The sequence below is a fragment of the Thecamonas trahens genome (assembly GCF_000142905.1).
Source record: "Thecamonas trahens ATCC 50062 unplaced genomic scaffold supercont1.11, whole genome shotgun sequence".
In the NCBI taxonomy this organism is placed as follows: domain Eukaryota; order Apusomonadida; family Apusomonadidae; genus Thecamonas; species Thecamonas trahens.
Genome location: NW_013657669.1, coordinates 56243 through 76157, shown reverse-complemented (window position 1 = coordinate 76157; position 19915 = coordinate 56243). Strand labels below are relative to the sequence as shown.

Sequence of the window (19915 nt, the reverse complement as noted above, 5' to 3'; positions counted from 1 at the left end):
GGTTAGGGCGGAGGGAGGGAGGGGGTATGGCGGGGATCGGGAGATCGGAGGATTGATTGGTAGATTTGGGCTGGACAATGGGTGGATAAGGGTACGTGAGGGTATATAGGTCAATATCCGTGCGTCTGTGTGTGTGTATGCGTGGCTGTGGCTGTGGCTGTGGTTAGCGAGAGAGTGGGCGGGTGTGAGGCGCTCAGTCCACCTGATGATGTGCTGGACATGGAGAAAGAGATGGGCGATGGCGATTGCAAGAAGGAACACCAACGTTCACACGCAACAACACAATAAAGGCCACAAGGATCTGAGTACATTGCGACTCTTTCCCCATCCATTCATCCTTCCCATCGCCCTCACTGCCTTCAGCAGGCGGCGATCCCAGCCACTGCCCAGCCGCGTCACCCACTCAGCTCCTCCCCTCCTTTACAGCCCCCCTCACACACCCCTCGCCATCCCCATCCCTGGTAGCCATGCTGCGCCGGGTATGGCAACTCACCCCTCATACCAACATGGTCTTGTCACGGGCGCTCAACTCTGCCACGCAGCTGCCACCGTCGCATCGACCTCACCTCGCCTGGCTGCTCAAGAAGGCGGCTCTGCGTCAGGACGTGTTTCTGGTCGGACCTCCCGGTCCTGAGCGACGATCTCTGGCCCTTGACTTTTGTGATGCCATTGATCGTGACTCACATGTCCTCCCCCTGACAAGAGATACTACTGAAGCTGATCTCAAGCAGCGTCGCGAGCTTGTCTCGGGCTCGGTTGTCTACGAAGACGCCCCGCCGGTCGTGGCCGCAAAGTCGGGCGGCGTTCTCATCCTCGATGGCATTGACAAGGCTGAGAGGAACATTCTTCCGCTGCTTAACAACTTGCTAGAGAATAGAGAGATGCGCCTCCCCGATGGCCGCTTTCTCATGCCGCCTCGTGCCTTTGATGCGCTTCTGCCGGATGCCACGCCGCAGCAACGCGAGCGCCTACTTGCGGACGATGGCATCGTCCGTGTCTCAGAGGACTTTATGGTCGTCGCCCTCGGCCTTCCTGTCCCAACCTTTCCGGGATATCCGCTCGATCCTCCTCTCCGGTCGCGGTTCCAGGCTAGGTTTGTTGCTCCGGCGCCGCAGAGCCTGCCCGAGTACGCCTCCTATATCGCCGGCGTCGGCGCAGCCTCGTCCTTTGGTACCTCGGACGCCCAGGCGCTGATGGTCTACGCAGCAGCGTTACGTTCGGCCCATGCCGCGGCCTCTTCTGAGCAGGGCGGCCTGCTCTACCTTCCGGAGCGCGCCGTTCGTAGCCTGCCCGCCCTCCTCGGCACTTTCCCGCGCCTCAGCCCGGGCGATGCTCTCGACCTTTTCTACCCAGCCGAGCTGCTGCCGGCCACCGCCCGCATAGACCTGACCGACATTGCTACAGCCGCCAACTGGCCGCCAGCAGCCGGGCAGCGCCGTGATCCCGGCTACGCGCTCGCTGCTGTCGAGCCGGGCGGCGATAGCCACACCGGAACACTTCGTTTCTCGGCAAGAACTGGGGCCGGACTCACTGCCACTGCCGCCATCGGCCCTGCGCCGCGCGATACCACCGGCGCCGCCGCTCTTGCACCCAACCAGGCGTCTGCGCTCGAGCGGGCGACCATGGCCCACGTCGCTGGTCACGACTTTGCCATCATCGGCGCCAAGGGTGTCGGTAAGACCTCGCTCGCCGCTGCCTTTGCTGCCCGCCTCGGCTTTCCGCTCACCACCATCCAGTGCTTCCGCGACATGTCGATGGCTGACCTGCTCGTTCGCCGCGGTACCGCGGCCAATGGTGACACTGTGTACGTCAACTCACCGCTGATGGCGGCGCTTCGCGACGGCGGCGCTGTCGCCCTCGACGGCGTGCACCGCCTTGAGCCCGAGCTCCTCGCTGCGCTCTCCTCGCTTTTCACCTCGCGGACCCTTGACCTGCCAAACGGCGAGCGGTACCTGGCGGCCGACGCGCATGGACAGCTCGCTGCCAAGCGTGGTGTCTCGCCTGCCGAGCTCGAAGAGAGTGGCATCCACGCCATCGCGCCGTCATTCCGCCTCCTCGCGCTCGGTGAGCCGTCAGCCGTCTCCAACCCGTGGCTTACCTCGGAGCTCCTGCCCAACTTTGCCTGGATTCCGGCGCCGACGTTGGACCTTGAGTTTCAGCTCTCGCTTGTCAGCCAGACTCGGAGCGAGGCGGCCGGCGGTCCCGAAGCGCTCAAGAAGCTCGCCTCTGTCATCGCCGCGCTGAGGTCGACCGGCGCCGAAAGTGCCGACGGCCACGCGCTTGAGCCGCTCTCGACCCGGCAGATCTTGCGGATCGCACGCCGGGTGGCGGCGTACCCCGACTCGCTACACGCCGCGCTCAACCGGGTCTGCATTACTGCCTTTATGCCAGTCCCGCTCCGCACTGCCTTTGCCAACCTCCTCGCCGAGCATGACATCCATCCGCCGGCTGCGGACCAGGAGCTCAGCATTGTCGCGTCGGACAACGTGCTCACCATCGGCGACGTAAGCCTTCCTAAGGCCAAGGCCGCAAATCCTCAGCTCGTCCCCAACATTGTGTTCTACGAGACCCAGTCCCATCTGACTGTCCTCCGTGAGATGGCCGCTGACTTTGCCGCCGGCGAGAAGCACTTGCTGCTCATTGGCAACCAGGGAACCGGCAAGAACAAGCTCGCCGATCGGATGCTGCAGCTTCTTGGCGCGGAGCGCGAGTACATCCAGCTCCACCGCGACACGACTGTCCCATCGCTCACGCTCTCGCCTACGCTCGTCGACGGGAGCGTGGTGTGGCAGGACTCTCCGCTTGTCCGCGCCGCCCGTGAGGGCCGCGTTCTCATGGTCGATGAGGCCGACAAGGCACCGCTCGAGGTGGTGTGCGTGCTCAAGGGCCTCGTCGAAGATGGCTCCATGCTGCTCGGCGACGGCCGAGTCATCACCTCGCTCCCGCCTAACGCGCTCTCCGCCTCGCAGCGCGAGCGCGGCTTCATCCCGCTCCATCCAGACTTTCGCATGATTGTCCTCGCCAACCGGCCAGGCTACCCGTTTCTTGGCAACGACTTTTTCGCCGAGTGTGGCGATGTTTTCTCACCGCATGTGGTGGACAACCCGGACGCGGCGTCTGAGATGGCGCTGCTCCGTGCGTACGCACCCGATGTCCCTGATCCGATTCTACGCGCACTCACGGCTGCCTTTGCCGAGCTCCGCAGTCTCACCGAGCAAGGCCTGCTCTCGTATCCGTACTCGGCACGCGAGCTGGTGGCCATTGTGCGTCATTTGCAGGAGTTTCCTGGCGACTCGCCGCTCTCAGTCCTGGGCAACGTCTTTGACTACGATGTGCACGACGCGCCGGTCCTCGAGGCGCTGGACGAGGTCCTTACTCGCCACGGCCTCCCGCTGCTCTCTGCACTCGACACCCCTCACGCGGGCGCCCGCCGGGCCGCATCTGAGCGGTCGGGCCATGCTGCCGATGTCGCTGGATCACTTCCTATCGACCTTGCCCGTCCTCTGCCGCTCAACCCAGTGCAGTTGAGCGGGGCAGGGAAGGCCAAGTGTGAGCTATTTGCACCTACAGGTGAGGCCGCGCGCGGTGATGCTGTCGAGGTACGTGCGCGCAACGTCGGCTTCATGTTCGCCGACTCGCGGCCACTCAGCGTCACGCCACCGATCTCGGCACGCACCCGACAGTTCTCTGAGCTTCTCCAGTCGTGGCCGCTGCCGCTCGCGGAAGTGTCACGGCGGCTGGTCTCGGGCGCGTGGCTGGATGATGCGGCCGGCTACGTGCTTGCCGGGGCGCGGTCGTCAGCACTGGTGACTGGCGAGCGCGCCGGAAGCAGCGCAGTCATGACCGCACTCGACTTTCTGCCGTCGTTTGTGCAGCCGATTGTGTGTGCGCCAGGTGGAGACTGGGTGGTCATCGATGCCGCGCGGGTCGGCCTTGTGTTTGCGGTCCCTGGCGCAAGCAACGGCGTTGCGCACCCCGAGACCGTCATTCAGCTCGAGCTTCCCGAGGCGCTGACCGGCAAGGCGCCTGGCGCAAACCCGATGCGGATGCTGATGGACCCGTCGCGGGCGTCGCTGGAGGCAGCGCCACCTCCGCACGCATTTGCACCCGGCGTGGCGACTTGCAGCGCGCTGCATGGCCTTTTGTGGGAGCGCAACGGGCGCAAGATAATGGGCGTCTCGTTTCGAGCTGCTGGCGGCGCAACTGCCACTAGTTATCCACATCTTCTCGCCGATGGCGCCGAGATGGTCAACGTCCAGCGTGTGACGGCGACTGACCAGGCCGGCGCTCGTGGCTCGTGGCTTGTCTCACTGTCGGACGGCAGCCATGCGGTTGTGAACTGCGACGCAAGCGGCGCGCTCTCGACCGGCCCGCGACTGGGAACGCGCGGCCAGCTGGCGGTACTGGGCTCTGGTGCTGTTGGCGCGATTGTGCGTGACGGAGTCGAGGGTGCGCTGGGCAAGATTCCCTGGGCCGCACCGGAGCACGCCGAGTGGGCCAGCCTCCCGAGTCTCGACTCTGGAACGCCCATCCTTACCTCGCACCACCCGGAAAGTGCCGTGCACCTCGCTAGCGAGGACGAGTCGCTGTGGGGCACTGTAGTGTACGGCTCGGACGCCGGGCTCACGCTTGCAGACCTCGATGCCAACATGATGAAGAGCATTGCTGTCGATGCGCCTGTTGTTGCGCTTGGCATCGGAAAGAGCGCTGACGATCGGCCAGCTTCACTGTTTGGTGTCTGCACCGACGGCGTCATCCGCGAGTGGCAGGCGTTGGACGAGGGCTCGTTGATGGAGGAGCTTGCTGGATGGCACGCTGTGCGCGAGGGTCTCGAGTCAGTGGAGGAGACGGTTCGCGGCGTGGCCGAAGCGCGGTACAAGTTGCCACCCGCTGATGGCGATGACGACGATGGTGCTCCAGCTGGAGCAGCCGAGAACGGTAGTGGCGGCGATTCTGGAGCCGGTGATGGATCGTTTGTGCCAGTAAGCTCGGCTGATGCCTTGGGAGGAGGCGGAGGCGGAGGCGATGGCGGCGGTGGAGGTGGCGGCGGAGGCGGCGGTGGAGGAGGTGGCGGCGGTGGAGGCGGCGGTGGCGGTGGCGGAGGAGGAGGTGGCGGCGGCGGCGCTGGTGCTGATCTCTCGTCGGACGGTTTTGGCGGCTACACTGTGGTTGATGGACAAGTTGTGCTTCCGGAAGAGGCGGCGGCGTCGTCCGAGCTGGATACGGGGACTCGGAGCGCGATCGAGGAGGCTGCGGTCCGGGTACTGGAGCAGACAAAGCGGGCCATGGCGCTGCGGAACGGGTCAGGCGGGGTCGGACAGCGCGATGAGTCGCCGGCGTATGACTCGCTGTGCGCCAAGATGGAGCGACAGATTCAGCAGCTCTCTGTCATCTTGCACAATGCTGAGGCCAAGGAGAAAGAGCGTGAGTGGCTCGGCAACCAGTCGCAAGGTGAGCTCGACGACCGGCGGCTTGTGGACGGAATGCTCGGCGAGAGTCACATATATCGACGTCGGGGCGAGCCGGAGGCGCGGGCCGGGGTGCGGCAGGCGCGGCCAAAGCGTGTGCGGTTTGTACTGGACGTGTCTGCGTCAATGGCGCGTTTCAATTCGTGGGATGGCCGGCTGGACCGGGTGGCGTGGTCGATGGTGATGGTAATGGAGGCGCTGCGCGGGCTGGAGCACAAGTTCTCGGTGTCGATGGTGGGGCACTCGGGCGGCTCACCGGCCATACCGATAGTGGAATATGGCGAGGTGCCGAGCACGCCGGCGGGCAAGTACGAGGTTGTGGAGGCGTTGTACACCGCGGCAGCGTCTGCGCCGCGTGGCGACTCGACGCTCGACGCGCTGCGACTTGCTGTCGAGAATGTGACCGAGGAGGAGGGCGATGAGTATCTGGTCTTCCTGGTCTCGGATGCCAACCTTGGCGCGTACGGGGTGACGCCCGAGTCGCTGCGGGCCGAGTTTGACCGCGACGAGCGCGTGCATGTTTCGGCCATCTTTATTGCTGAGGAGGGCGTGGCGTCATGGCTCGCCAAAGAGCTGCCCGGTGGCCAGGCCGTAGTGTGCCTCGATGTGGGAGAACTGCCGACGATTATGCGCGAGATGCTTGCCAGCGCGCCGTAACCGGGCGGGCGTCTTCTACACGGCGTGCTTGGCGAACGGGGCGCGGCAGATGGGACACGTCGGCGTCGCCTCGAGAGTAAATGCTTCAAACGAGGCGATGCACGCGGCGTGGAAGACGTGCGAGCACGACAACAGGGTCGGCGGCCGCTGCGGGTCGGCGAGCGAGCCGAGGCAGATGGTGCACTCGTCGCAACCGCGATCGAGCGCGCGGAGGTAGACAGCTTGCCACTCGGTCCCGGAGAGCGATGGCGGCAGGGGTGGGGGTTTTGGATCGTGAGGCGAGCGGGCGGCCGCAAGCTGGGCGTCGATGAGGGCACAGAGCTCGTCGGCCTCGGAATGGGTGGCCTCGACGGCAGCGAGCATGGCGTCCGACGTGGCGGCAAGTTTGTCGACAAGCCAGGCACGGCGGCGTGTGGGATGAGCTGGCGGCGGCGCGGCGAGGCGGAGGGCCTTGTACTTGCGGGCCTGGCTCACGCTCCGCCACCAGGCCTGTATGCGAACGACCATGGCGGTGATGTATGCGCGGCCGGCGTCGGTCACACGCATCTTGTGGTACTCGGTCTTGCGACAGAGCGGGCAGGCGAGCGGCGGGGCGACGACGGGAGCCTCGGGAGCAGCCGCTTGGGCGGCAGCATGGGCCTCAAAAGCAGCGAGGCAAGTCTCGTGAAAGGCATGCGAACACGAGAGCAGGACCTGGGCTGAGATGGCAAACGGCTCGAGGCAGATGGCGCAGGCATCCGAGCCGCGCTCACGCCAGGCAGCGCGAGCGGCGTCCCACTCGCTTGCCTCAGGCGCGCGACCAGCGTGTGTTCCTTCAGGGATAGCCACGAGACCCAGTTGCTGGGCCAGGCTCAGCCGGAGCTCGCGCCTCAGTGGCGTGGCGAGCTGTCCGACGGCGGCATCAGGTCCGAAGAATGCCTCGACGATGGGCGGAACAGCCGAGTCCGGCGGAGCGCGCTGGAGCTCCGATGCTGCCGCACGAGACGACAGTTCGGAACGGCGGTGACAAGACGGATCGGCAGCAGCCTGTTTGCGAGCAAGTCGGCGCTCTCGTGCAGCCTTGGCGCGAGCTAGCTCCTTCTTTGCAGCCGAGATGCGGGGCGGACGGCGGCGAGGTGAACGAGCCGACGTCGTTTTGGCGCGAATTGCGGCCGAGGTATCGAGCGGAGAGCCAGCCACGAGATGGTCCTGAAGCGCGACGGCCGACCAGAGTTGACGGTTTTGTGTGATACGTGAAGAGAGATCATTTGGAGGCTTGTGCCGACGGTGCGCCATGTGTTGGCGTGTGAGCGGGAGGAGTACTCGTCGATAAAGTCCGTTGTGAGGCCTTGAAGAGCTGCCCAAGACCAATCACGCATCCAAGCCGACCGATGATGACGGTTTCAACTCTGACGACTCTCTCTCTCACACAATGATCTCAACCTATTTCACGGCCAGTACTTGCCTTGCCCACACACGCTCTCCAAGTCTTTTGTTGTCTTCCATGACAAGCCATCGATTCCCATGTCATCACGCCGTCCATGTAAAATAGTCAGCGAGTGGCAGTTCGTTGACGGGCGACGACGACCAACTCCGATCCGATCCCTCTGGGGGTTCTTCCACCAGGCCGCCCCCCCCCCCCCCCTCCTTCCCCACCCTCTGCCTCCACACACACCATGCTCGACAACTTTACCATTGTCAACCGAGGAGGGCTCTGCCTGTACTCGTACCAACCTTCTGCAAGTGTGTTCCATGGTGTTGGACTCCATCCTGTGGATGCTCTTATTTCTAACGTCTTGTTGGAAGGTCATGCTTCGTCTGCTGCTTCTCCCTACATTGTTGGCTCGTTTGCATGCAAGTGGCATTTGGATAACAATGTCGGCCTCGTCTACGTTGCTGTCTATCGTCACGCCTTTCCCATTCGCTACGTGGATGATCTTCTCGACTCGGTCCCGGCTGCCTTTGAGTCACACTACTCGGCTGCTGCGAGCAAGCCCAAGGCTCCCTCGCCCACAAACATCGACGACTTTGATGAGACCTTTAAGGATCTGCTGCTGCGAGCAGAGACCGCGGCCGAGGCTGCCAAGCGCGCGGGCAAGGCGGGCAAGGCGAACAAGGGCAAGGCAAGCGAGGGCAAGGCAAGCAAGGCCAAGACGAGCCATGCCAAGGGCAAGGCCGAGGCACTGCCGGATGCCGACGAGGCTGCAGGAGATGAGGCGAGCGGCGACGGCGACGGCGGCGACGGTGACGGCGGCGATGTGCCTGACGGCAAGCCGATGACTCCGGCAGAGAAGCGCAAAGCGGCTATGGCGCGGCTGAAGGCACGGAAGGGCGGCAAGGGTGGCAAGGGAAGCAAGGGCGGGCGCGGCAAGGGCGGCAAGGCGTCGCGTGGCAAGGAGGCAAGCAGCCCGGCGGTGAGCACCAAGAAGCGCGGCAAGGTGATGCGGACCAAGAACAAGCTGAGCAAGGCCGACGAGGAGGCGCTGGCGGCATCGCTGGCGATGAATGCCGACGGGTCGTCGGCTTCCGCGCGCAAGCAGGCGCTCGCGCGCGAGGCCGACGAGGAGGCGCTCGACATCGAGGTGGTCAAGGGCGGGGTGGCGCTCGGCGACATTGCTGACGAGCTCTCGTCGTCGTCAGAGGGCGGGCCGGATCCGCTGGAGGACGGCGACGACGCCGGGTCGAGCTCCAAGCCCAAGGCGACAACCGGCCTGTTCTCGCTCTTCCAGACGCTGACCGGGAACAAGACGCTTGCTGAGGAGGACCTCGAGCCGGTCATGGCGGCGCTTGCGCAGCGGCTGGAGGAGCGCAACGTGGCATCCGAGGTTGCCCATGCGCTCACCGAGTCTGTGGCGTCGAACCTGATCGGGCAGACGCTGCCGTCGATGACGTCGGTCAAGTATGCGGCCAAGCAGGCGCTGACCGAAGCGCTGACGCGGATTCTGACGCCGCGGCGCAAGATCGACGTCATTCGCGAGGCGCATGCAGCGCGCGAGGCTGGCAAGGTGTACTCGATCGTCATGATGGGTGTCAACGGCGTCGGCAAGTCGACGTCACTCTCCAAGATTTGCTACTGGCTGCGGCAGAACGGGTTCTCGGTCCTCATTGCGGCGTGCGACACGTTCCGGTCAGGCGCCATCTCGCAGTTGCAGACGCACGGCAAGCGGCTCGGCGTCGACGTTTACGAGCAAGGCTACGGCGGCGACCCAGCTGCGGTGGCCAAGGCCGCCATCGGGCGCGCAGTCCGCGAGGGCATCGACGTTGTCCTCATCGACACCGCCGGGCGCATGGTCAAGAACTCGCCGCTCATGAAGGCGCTTGCCAAGCTGGTCGAAGTCAACCTGCCGGACCTCATCCTGTTTGTCGGCGAGGCACTTGTCGGCAACGACGGCGTGGACCAGCTCATGGGCTTCCGCCAGGCGCTCATCGACCATGGAACGACGAGCCGCAACATCGACGGCATCGTTCTCTCCAAGTTTGACTCGGTCGACGACAAGGTCGGCGCCTCGGTCTCGATGGTCCACGCCTCGGGTGGCATCCCTATTGTCCTTGTCGGCACCGGCCAGAACTACACCGACATCAAGGGCTTTTCGGTCAAGGGAGTTGTCAAGGCGCTCATGAAGTAAGCCTCTAACAGTTCGGTAGTCGCGCACCTCCCACGTAAACAACGTAGCTCGCAAACGTTGGCGCCGGCTAAAAACAATTCGCAGCCCACCCGCCGCATTCCACCGGGTCACTAACGGCCACAACGGACACCCGGTCGAGCGAGCGGGTGGAGGCCGAGACAGGCCGTTGCTGAGCAAGTCAGCGGGGGGAGAGCGCAACGGCTCTCTTGGGAGCAGGCCTTGTGGCGTAATGGAGTCATGGGCCGGCTCTACCATGCAGACCTCGCACCCGACCATCGAAGCCTTTGCGCCACTGCTCCAGCCGGCTGGCTCGGACGTGGTGCTCGTGGCCGACTCGGCTCCGGGCAGCTTGGCTTCGCCGAGCAGGGCAACCAAGGCCGCACGACTTCGGTTGGCGAGCCTACGCCGAGTCGCCGCCCTCCGCGACCTCGACTCGCTACTCCCGCCACCCATCGCCAACATCCGCCCGCCGCCCACAACGTCGGCGGCAGCTCGCCGCCTCGGCCTTGTCCCACCGGCGGCGTCGTCCGCGCCTCCGTCGTCGAGCGGAGCGTCAGACGGGCGCCGAGGCGGAGGCCGCTCGGCTGGACGTCGACGCAGCCGGATGCAGACAAATGGCACGCCGAGAAGGAGTGGAAAGCCGCCGCTGCCACCCATCGATACCATCGGGGTCATCCAGGTCGAGGCGCTGGAGCTTGATGCGGACGCTGTGTTCGACGTCGCAGGCGAGGCCGTGACCAACGTCTCGGCGCTCAAGGTCTCGTACAACTTTCTCAACGTGTGGTTGGAGGCATGCGTCGGGCAGCACGGCTCGCGCAAGGTCTTTGATCTCGCTCCGGGCTCCGAGGGCGCCCGCAGGCTCGACGCCGTTGTGGCCGGCCTGCCATGGCCCGACGACGCCCTCGAACCGTACCTGGTCTTCTCAGTCCTCGACACCTCGCTGCCGGTACCCGACCAAGAGATTGCTTACGCCCAGGTCCACCTTGGAGACATCCTGGACCACGGTGGAATGGACTTTATCCACGAAGATCTGACGCTGCTCAAGCTGCGATCGGCACTCGGCCCATCACTCGTGCCCAAGCACAAGCTGGTGCCGGCCGGCACGCTGCGGGTCTCCATTGTGTTGCGGCAGTCACTACTTGCGGCTCAAAAGCGAGTATATGAGGCGACGCGACGGGAGCGCGCGGGAGCGCGGTCGCGGTCGCGATCGCGGTCGCCGACGCCGGCATCGTCGCGGCGACCGACGCCTGCTGCGCTGAGGGCCACACGGCGGCGGAGATGACCCAACAAGTAAATACATCGCCGCTGTAGAGCTATGCCATTGGTGCTGTGTCGGGCGTGAACGAGTCGTCGACCGCAGACTGGATGTACATCTCGTCGAGGAGAGCCAGGTAGTCGGGATCGGAAAAGTCGCCGTCATCGATGGTGGCGAGTGCTGCCAGCGTTGTAGCGTCGTTGTCAAAGAGCTCGACGATGCCATAGTAGCGATGGCGGCGGGCGTGGCGGAGGGCGAGGATGCGGACGTAGCCGTTGATCGGCCTGCCACGATGGGGCACAAAGTCGAGGAGTGTGGCGACGGCGTCCTCGGCGCCGTTCTCGGCAGCGCGGATGAGTGCTTGTGACGCCGAGTGCATGGCCTTGGTCCAGTCAGCCATGGGGGCGAGCCGGCGAACAAGCTCGGCCTGATTTTGAACTGCTGCGAGGATGATGATCGTCTTGCCGCGGTTCGAGCCGAGGACGTCAAGAAGTAGCATAGCGTCATCAACAGAGAACTGGTGAGCGACGGCACAAATGACATCGCCTTGGATGGTGCCGGCGATAGATTCGCGGATGGCAAGGAGCTTGCCAAGCGCCTGCTGCACTCCACCGGCAGCCAAAACGATACCGATGACGAGTTGTGACATGATGATGTGGACGTTGGTGGCGATGGTGCTGGGAAAATCCGGGTTGGCCGGAAACGGCAGGTCAGCCGGCGATGACGCGCCAGACGAGCTGTGTGCCGAGCCCGACAGCGGAGGTCTTCTGGGTGCGTTGACGGAGGTGACGTTCATGGGCGTACGTTCGTGGGATTGGAGACGTGCCATCATGGCGTGATGCGGTGTGTAAGAGGAGGGATGTATGTGACGCTCCAATAAGGTTCCGTTGCAAATCGCGCCGTTTTAAGGTGTCGCTGAGTGTGACGTTCACCGCCGTATCAGATGGTGGTGGTGGAAAAAAGTTCTAGCCAACGCGCACAGCAAAGACTTTGAGATCGGGCTCAAGGGAGGCCAAGGAGGCCAGCTTTGGTGCCGATCCAAGGCTTCTGAGAACAGTAGGTGTTATGTGTTGTGGGCGTGGGAGATGAAGATGGGGAGGCTCTTTGAGGGCGCAAGAATGTGTCGCATGCATTTTTCGTTAAAGGCTCATACACAAAGGGCACAGTGTGGGACCACTTCCTCGAACTCGCTCATTGCCACAAGTGTGACAAGAAAAGACAAGGACAAGTGCATCTGTAGACGCAAGTGCCATTCGTTTGCACGCTGATGCGCGGGCTAGAGAGCGGCGAGGGCGGCGGCAAATGCAACGTTGAGAGCGTGGCCGGGCTTGTGGGCGACGACGACTCCGCCGCGGAGGCGATGAAAGGCGGCAGGTGCGAGGGTGAGGTCGCCGATGAGGTCAAGCGTCTTGTGGCGGACGGCCTCGTCGTCGGGAAAACGCAGCATGTCGCGACTCTGGTCAGAATACAGCGCACCAGACGCGGTGTAGACGAGCGCATTGTGCAGCGAGCCGCCGGCGGCGAGTCCAGCGGCGCGCAGTGCGTCGAGCTCGCTCTCAAAGGTGAATGTGCGGGCCGGGGCGATGTCTGCGGCGTATGCCGCACGTCCAGCCTCTGTCCACGGATCAAAATCCCAGCAGAGCTGCTGCTTGCCGAGTGCGGGATAGACGACCGAGACGTCCAGCGAGCACACGTCCGGATCGGCCGCTGCTCCCGGGCTATATGCGATGAAGCCGTTGGTACCCTTAGGATCGTCAACCCTCAGCGGGCGATCGAGAGGCGCGAGCAGCGCGCAGGTTGCTGACGAGGTGTCGCCGCTAAGCTCGGCGCGGCCGCACGAGGCGATAGCCTGCACCCACTCGGACGCTGACCCGTCGAGAATGGGCATCTCCACCGTATCGGCACCTTGATTGGCCTCAATCTCGATGATCGCAGCATCGATGCCGGAGCCTACCAGAGCTGACATCATATGCTCAACCGTGGCCACAGAGCACCGACCGATGGACAAGGTTGTCGCCAGAGTAGTCTCTGAGACCAAGGCAGGCGCCAGCGGAGTCATGACGCCATTGAGCTGAGCAGTCACAAGATGTGGATGAGGGGAGTGGTGAGGAAGCGGAGCAAGGGAGACACTCGCCGGGCGCCCCGAGTGTAGACCAATACCAGATACAACAACTCTGCGTGCAAGAGTGTGCATGGCGGAGGGTGGTGGGGTGGAGGTGGGATATGAGCGACTTGCTGCCTCTGAGCGAGTTGAGTCGTGATGGAGCCACACCCACACACCGCCAGCATCGGCCGAGTGCTAAACAGACGGCAGCCATCGCCAACCTGTGGAAAGGGGAGAGTTTCTTCACGGACGTGTTCCTGATATGGCCTTGATAGCCATTCATTGATCTTGATCGCCCTTCATCGGTCATGGTCGGTCATGATCAGTCGTGGTTGGTCATGATCACCCGCTCTTGCTCGCCACACTCACCCAGTGCGGAAGTTTACTCTTCACCAACCATCCGAGAGGGTCAGCTTTTGCCTCGGGCACACTGCTACGAGCTTGATCGCCCTCGATCGCCCTTGATCGCCGCCTCCCCCCTGCCTGCTGTGCGCACAAGGATCAGGGGCAGGGGCGGAGGCGGGCAGACAGGGGCGGTCTGGCCAAAGCCCACCACAGCTATCCAACATAATCTGTATTTGCAACTGCATCTGACCATTGGTTTGGAGTCGGTGTCTCCATCGGTGTGGTGATGACAATGCCAGCGCCATGGCAACCGGTGACGCAGTCGACCACTTGACCCCCCTTTCCTCCCCCAGCACCATGTCCGGCCTGACACCCGAGCAGCTGAACCAACTTTCTGCAGACATTGAGAGCGCCATGCACGAGGAGCAGACCGCACAAGTGGGTACGTACCTTCTCCAACTTGTTCTCCATGCCCTTGCTCCATTTTCCAACCTCAACACCTCTTCCTTCCTCCTCTTGTGCCCCCGCTAGGTGGCGGTGGGGGTGGGATGGGGGGGCGGGGAGCGCGGGCGGGGGGCGGCAGAGCGGGCGGGGCGCCACAGTCGGCAGGGTGAAAGCGAGTGGTGGGGAGCTGGGCTTTGCTGGTGGACGAGTTACCAGGTCATTGGCTTACTTACTCTGTGGTGGGCTCTGAATTGGGCGTGGTTGGTGTATGGGTGACGGTGCTAGAGCTCAACAAGCTCGTTCAGTCACGGGCGGGCTACGCGGCTCGGCTCAACGAGAACACCATGGTCAAGGAGGAGTTTGATCTGCTGGATGATGACGCGAGGGTGTTCAAGCTCATCGGTCCTGCACTGGTGCTGCAGGATGTCGATGAGGCAAAGCAGAACGTCGAGAAGCGGCTCGAGTACATCACCGCAGAGATGGGTCGCCTCGATGGCGCTATCACCGCAAAGGAGGGTGTGGTCCAGGCTGCGCAGAAGAAGGTTGCCAAGCTCAACCAGAAGGCTTACCAGATGCAGCTGGCCGCCCAGAAGCTTCAGCAGATGCAGAACATGCCGCAGGAGGTTCAGCAGAAGAAGATCAACGCTTGAGCGAGGTACATGTACCCGACGCACATTGAAGACCACTCCCGTACACAGAGCCCCGCAGTTAGTGTTACTCGGTTACACGATGGTGTTGATCGGAGATGGCGGCCCGAGGAGCGAGCCCCGGGTGTGATCCGAGCACTCATCGTCGACCATAGTGGTGAGCTCGACGTCAGCGATCGACGATCGCGGCGACTGGATGACAATGGCCTCGCCCGAGTCCATGCGGACCATACCGGGAGAGTAGAACTCGGCATCCGCGTCCTTCTCGTCGGCTGCCATCCGTCGAAGATCCAGAGCCACGCCGAGGACAATGACGCCGAGACAGATTGCCAGCCCGCCGAGGACGCCCGCGGTCCGCATCGTTGCTTCGCCGCCTGTGCCGGCAAACAAGACAACAAACGCGCCACTCATTGCGCCGATGGCAATCCGGTTGTGCAGCTCTTCGCCATATGGCCGAGCCGCGGCAAGATGGACGGTCGCCACAAACAGCAGCAGAGCGCCGAGGTGCGCCTTGTTGACATCGCCGGCTACAAAGGTAAAGGCGGCGACGACACCGACCTTGCGCGCCATGATCACCACCTCGAACCACCACCATCGGCTCTCGAATCGCGCCACCAGAAAGGCGTAGCGCAGCGAGAAGATGGCGCGGTCGAGAACTCGCCGCCGGTTGCGGAGAAAGTACCACACTGAAATCGGGACGCCAAGCGCATACACGCCCACCGCGCTGCCGCCGACGGCCGCAAGCCCCATCCACGATGCTGTGTAACAGCTTCGCGCCGGATCCGCGGCTAGGATCCATCGCCCGTCCCTCGCCTGCTCACAGCCAAAGACCGAGAGCGCCGCCGAGCAGAGCGGCATGTAGATGAGGACCAGGATCTGGAACCACGTCCGGCCCGCCGCCCATCGCAGCATGCTCCAGTTGGTGCCCTCAAAGGCGGCAAAATTGTCCAGCAGCCCATACGCCAGCATCGGCACAAAGATGCAGCACGTGACCGCGCCGAGTGCAAGCGCCGCAAAGATCGGAAGCGCAAGCGCGAGCGCCCACTTGAGGACCCAGACATCGGCATTTGCAGACGCCGCGCATTCGGGCGAGGTCAGCTCAAAGTTGATGTTGAGCGAAGAGGCAAACGAGAAGACCGCACGAGCCACCTCGCCCCATTCCAGATCCAGCCGTCCGTACAGCGCTGCAATCTGCAGCGCGTTAAAGCCGATCATGACGGACGCAAACTTGTAGTGCAGCGAGGTCGAGAGGTTGAAGCCTAGCATCATCGCTATCGCTGCCAGGCATCCGACTACCAGTGCCACTACGACGGCACTGTTCGCCCCAGCACGGCATCGAAGGCACCGTGAGCCGAGCCGATAGTATCCTCGCGCGCACTCGGCGCAAAGCCGCGACGTGTAACCGGCCTGACAGGTGCCGTCGCCGGTACATGCACTTGCTACCGGGCATGCTAGGAACACTTCCGGCTGCTCGGATGGGAACCAGCCCGTTGCCGCTAGCGGCTGCGCGTCGCCGCCGGCACAAACGGCGCCTTCTGGACATGCCAAGCACGCCCCAGCCTCATCTCGGGCGAGATTGTAAAAGCCAGGCATGCACACGCAAGCCGCGACCGTGGCGTTGCTGCCGCTCGCGCCCCGGACGCGATTTGCCGCGCAATCGGGCACAACATCGCACGGCTCGGTCGATGTCGTTCGAGAAAACAGGCCCGGCTCGCACACGTCACACGCCAGTACATCGTTTGTGCCCGAGACTCGGCCCTCGCCCGGTGGGCACGCGCTGATCTCGATAGTCAGAGAGCCCACCGCTCTGCCTAGCGCAATGTCGACCACACCGCTGACTGTGGTGCCAGCCGCAAAGGCACTCCGCGGGAGCCCGAGGCTGATCCCCGCCAAGCTCCCAGTCCCACCCTGTCCGTCTAGAGCGATACCGAGCTCGGCGCCACGAAGCACACCTGTGTCCACAACCGCAAGCTTCGCCTTCAGGCTGGGATCGACCACGGCCGTGCCAAGCGCATCATAAGCGACGATCGTGCCGCCGCCGAACGACCGTGCCGAAACAGCAACCGCCGGCAGCGACGCCTCGGCGACTGACACCGTCATCGGCGGCGAGGCGACCAGCGAGCCGTAGCCATCCGCTGCGAACACCGTGCTCGTTGGCGCGTCGGCCGTCATCGCCGACGCTAGCCCCGTGTCCGGGCAAACGTATCCATACCCACCACCGACGGCGGCTGTAATCTGCGCGTCGCCGTCGATCGCCGAGAATGCGAGCCGTGGCAGAGCCGAACCCGGTACGCAGGCGAAGATGAGCCCGCCGTAGTCGGCGGTGTGCGAGCCGATGAGAACGTCCGAGCCAATGGCGAGCGCCGGCCATGGTCCTCCGGTGAGTCCCTCCAGCTGAGCCATCGAGGCCGGCAGCGTGTAGAGAGCCGGCGTGACCGCAATGGCGCCGCCAAGTCGTGCAGCGTTGAGCACGAGGCGGCCGGCGGCCATGGTCAGGTTGGCGGCGCCAGATACCGCCAGGCCGCCGCCAGATCCGCCAGCGACATTGCTTCGGATCGCTGACAGATGCCCGGCGAACGTGATCGTGAGCGATGGCGGCCCGCCGCTGCCTATGGCGCATACACCACCACCAGAGCCTGCTGCCGAGTTGCCCGCGACAACAACGTTGGTGGCGATAATGGAGCCACCAGCAGCGACAACGGCGCCACCATCGCGACCGGCCAAGTTGTCGACGAAGGTCACATCATTCAGCGTCACACGATCTGCGTGTGCGTCAACCGCGAGCGCGCCTCCAGAGCCTGCTGCTGTGTTGCGGGCAAATGTGGAGGAGCTGGCGATGAGAGAGCCTGACGCCAAGATGCGAACAGCGCCTCCATCACTAGACCCAGTGCTGTCGGTGATGGTCGCGTTGCGGAGCGTAAGAAGACCGCCATGAACAAGCAAGCCAGAGCTGGCATCGGCCGCTGTCCCTGATCCGGTGCGGGTGATGACCAGGTTCTCAAGGGTGAGCTCGCCGTGGACGGCAAAGAGGACGCCGCCGTGGCAGTCGATCGCGAGTGGCGCGTCCAGTGGAGCAGCGATGGTCCATCGGGCTGCGACTGGGATGGGAATGAGGGCCGCAGTTGAGCAGCCTGAGAGCTGCGGTGCTTGGGCGGCGACATGTACGCGCTGCGGCCAGCATGTGGATGCGGTGCGGAGCGTGGCAGCGAGGGTGTTGAGATGCGCGTAGCTGGCAGCGCCATAAACAGGGCGCGGGCTGATGCGGGCGGGAGGGTAGTCGATGGTCGGATGCGCAGGCGAGGAGCCCATGTGGGCGGCTGCGATAAAGGCGCGGACTGTGTAGTCCTCGGCAGAGGAGACGACGACGTCGCGGAGGCCATCGGCGTTGATGTCGGCGATGACGACGTCTGAGGCAAGTGGCGCCGGCTCTGGAAACGGGATACGGGCGGGGTCAAAGACACCCGGGCTAGTCCCGCGGATCCACCCAGCCTCGTCTGAGTTGTGGGCCGCGTACACCACATCGAGCACGCCGTCGTGGTTGATGTCACCTACGGCAATCGAGGAGAACGCTGCCCCGGTGGCAAGCGTGGCGGGAGGCGCAAAGGAGCCTGGGCTTGTGGAGCGGATCCAGACAAGCGCCATCGAAGAGCCAAGGGCGGCAATGACGTCGAGCGAACCGTTGGCGTCGAGATCAGCAAGCTGCAGCGCTTGGACGTTGGAAACGCCCGATGCGGCAATGGGGATGGGGATGGGAGCGAAGGAGCCGTTTCCAATGCCCGGGAGATAGGCTATGGTTGACGTCGACGACGAGACGTAGACGATGTCAGTGCGGGCATCGCCGTTGATGTCTGCAATGACCAGGTCCTGGACCGCACCGAGGCCCGTGGCGAGTGCGATGGCGCCGGCTGGAAAGCTGGCGCTGCCTCCAGTGTTGTAAAAGGCAAGGAGCGAGGGGCTGCCCGAGGTGGCGAGGACTACGTCGAGATGGCCGTCGCTGTCGAGGTCGCCAGCGGCTGCGGCGAGAGGGGTGGGGCAGGTAGTGCAGAGATCTGTGCGAAGAGCAGGCGACGAGGCAAAGGTGCCGGGTGAGATCGGGTTGTTGAGCATGACAACAGCAAGCCCGTCGCCGGCGATGCAGATCATGTCGGGCAGGCCGTCGGCGTTGAGGTCGGCGGCGACGACGGCAATGGGCCCGTCAAGCGAGGTTAGGACGTTGGTCTTGGTGGCGAGGGCAAAAGAGCCGTGGCCGGCGTTCGGGTAGAGGGCAAAGAGATCGTCCGAGGTGGAAGCGATGGCGGCGTCGACGGTGCCGTCGAGATTAAAGTCTGCGAGGGCGATGGATTTTGCCCGCTTGGCGACGGTGGTGATGGTGACGGAGGAGGCGGCAACGGCGACGGCTGACCCGTTGTTGGCGTACCATGCGACGGTGGCCGCCGAGTCTGCAGCGACAAAGACATCGGGCGTACCATCGCGATCGAGGTCTTCGAGGCCGATGAAGCGGGCGTTGGTGAGCGATGTGTCGATGGTTTGTGAGCCGGCGGCAAACGAGCCGCGGCCAAGGTTGACGTGCCAGGCGATGAGGCCCGAGGTAGCCGAGGCCGAGACAACGTCAACTGCGCCGTCTGCGTTGATGTCGCCGAGAGCAATCCACCAGACCTGAGCAGTGTCTGTGGCGATGGTGACGCGAGCAGCCGAGTCAAAGCCGCCCGCGCCGTTGTTGACAAAGTAAACGACGGCACCCTCGGCGGCGACGGCGACGACAACGTCGGAAGCACCATCTCCAGTGAGATCGGCAGCACGGGTGCAGACGGCGTTGCCGACGTCGCTGGCGACGACGATCGGTGGGGCAAAGGTGCGGTTTCCAATGTGAGGGACATAGAAGACGGTGTTGGCCTGTGGGGCGGCAACGAGGACATCAGCCCTGTTGTTGCGGGTGAGATCAACAAGCTCGACCGAGTTGGAGCCATCGTAACCAGTGGCGAGTTCGATGGAGGTCGACTCGGGGAAGGAGCCGGGCGATGCGGCGTACCAGATGCGGACGGCGGCTGGGCCGATGGCTCCGGCGCCGACGAGGTCGATGGCACCATCACCGTCCATGTCGTGGATGGCAAGACCCTGCATATTGGCGATGCCCGGAGAGAGGACGTTGAGCAGTGAAGAGGTAAAGTCCCCGAAGCCGTCGTTGGCGATCCACACAAGAGCGTCCTCGTCGAGCGAGGCGACAACGACATCGACAAAGTCATCGGCATCGATGAGGCCAGCGGCAACAGCTCGAGGTTTTCCGAGTGCATCGGTGACAAGGACCGAAAGCGGAGAGGCGGTGACAGCAATGTCACGAAAGTACACAACTTGATGATCGTCCGAGATGGCAACCAGAAGATCCATGTCAC

At 63.9% G+C, this 19915-nt stretch overlaps 8 protein-coding genes across 8 annotated transcripts; 4 read left to right on the top strand and 4 right to left on the bottom strand.

The window, feature by feature from the left end:
* Nucleotides 1–506: 506 nt before the first annotated feature.
* On the top strand, nucleotides 507–6219 carry AMSG_02950 (uncharacterized protein; the record flags this gene model as incomplete). Its single annotated transcript, XM_013904841.1, has 2 exons — nucleotides 507–627; nucleotides 718–6219. The coding sequence occupies 2 exons, from the start codon at nucleotides 507–509 to the stop codon at nucleotides 6123–6125; spliced, it is 5529 nt and encodes a 1842-aa protein (XP_013760295.1). The 3' UTR covers nucleotides 6126–6219.
* AMSG_02949 (RING finger protein 32) lies at nucleotides 6141–7027 on the bottom strand (the record flags this gene model as incomplete). Its single annotated transcript, XM_013904840.1, has 2 exons — nucleotides 6141–6993; nucleotides 7020–7027. The coding sequence occupies 2 exons, from the start codon at nucleotides 7025–7027 to the stop codon at nucleotides 6141–6143; spliced, it is 861 nt and encodes a 286-aa protein (XP_013760294.1).
* A 735-nt stretch (nucleotides 7028–7762) lies between these two features.
* On the top strand, nucleotides 7763–9785 carry AMSG_02948 (signal recognition particle receptor subunit alpha). The gene has a single exon (XM_013904839.1). It carries the CDS (start codon nucleotides 7781–7783, stop codon nucleotides 9728–9730), a length of 1950 nt encoding a protein of 649 aa, XP_013760293.1. The 5' UTR covers nucleotides 7763–7780; the 3' UTR covers nucleotides 9731–9785.
* Nucleotides 9786–9951: 166 nt separating this feature from the next.
* AMSG_02947 (uncharacterized protein) lies at nucleotides 9952–11039 on the top strand. Its single transcript, XM_013904838.1, has one exon. It carries the CDS (start codon nucleotides 9960–9962, stop codon nucleotides 11010–11012), a length of 1053 nt encoding a protein of 350 aa, XP_013760292.1. The 5' UTR covers nucleotides 9952–9959; the 3' UTR covers nucleotides 11013–11039.
* Nucleotides 10731–11843, bottom strand: AMSG_02946 (uncharacterized protein). Its single transcript, XM_013904837.1, has one exon. It carries the CDS (start codon nucleotides 11815–11817, stop codon nucleotides 11044–11046), a length of 774 nt encoding a protein of 257 aa, XP_013760291.1. The 5' UTR covers nucleotides 11818–11843; the 3' UTR covers nucleotides 10731–11043.
* A 40-nt stretch (nucleotides 11844–11883) lies between these two features.
* Nucleotides 11884–13044, bottom strand: AMSG_02945 (UDP-3-O-[3-hydroxymyristoyl] N-acetylglucosamine deacetylase; the record flags this gene model as incomplete). Its single annotated transcript, XM_013904836.1, has 1 exon — nucleotides 11884–13044. One exon carries the CDS (start codon nucleotides 13042–13044, stop codon nucleotides 12262–12264), a length of 783 nt encoding a protein of 260 aa, XP_013760290.1. The 3' UTR covers nucleotides 11884–12261.
* Nucleotides 13045–13772: 728 nt separating this feature from the next.
* AMSG_02944 (prefoldin beta subunit) lies at nucleotides 13773–14577 on the top strand. Its single transcript, XM_013904835.1, has 2 exons — nucleotides 13773–13876; nucleotides 14164–14577. Exons 1-2 carry the CDS (start codon nucleotides 13792–13794, stop codon nucleotides 14526–14528), a joined length of 450 nt encoding a protein of 149 aa, XP_013760289.1. The 5' UTR covers nucleotides 13773–13791; the 3' UTR covers nucleotides 14529–14577.
* Nucleotides 14578–14580: 3 nt separating this feature from the next.
* Nucleotides 14581–19910, bottom strand: AMSG_02943 (uncharacterized protein; the record flags this gene model as incomplete). The annotated part of the gene is made up of 1 exon (XM_013904834.1): nucleotides 14581–19910. The coding sequence occupies one exon, from the start codon at nucleotides 19908–19910 to the stop codon at nucleotides 14601–14603; it is 5310 nt and encodes a 1769-aa protein (XP_013760288.1). The 3' UTR covers nucleotides 14581–14600.
* Nucleotides 19911–19915: the final 5 nt, after the last annotated feature.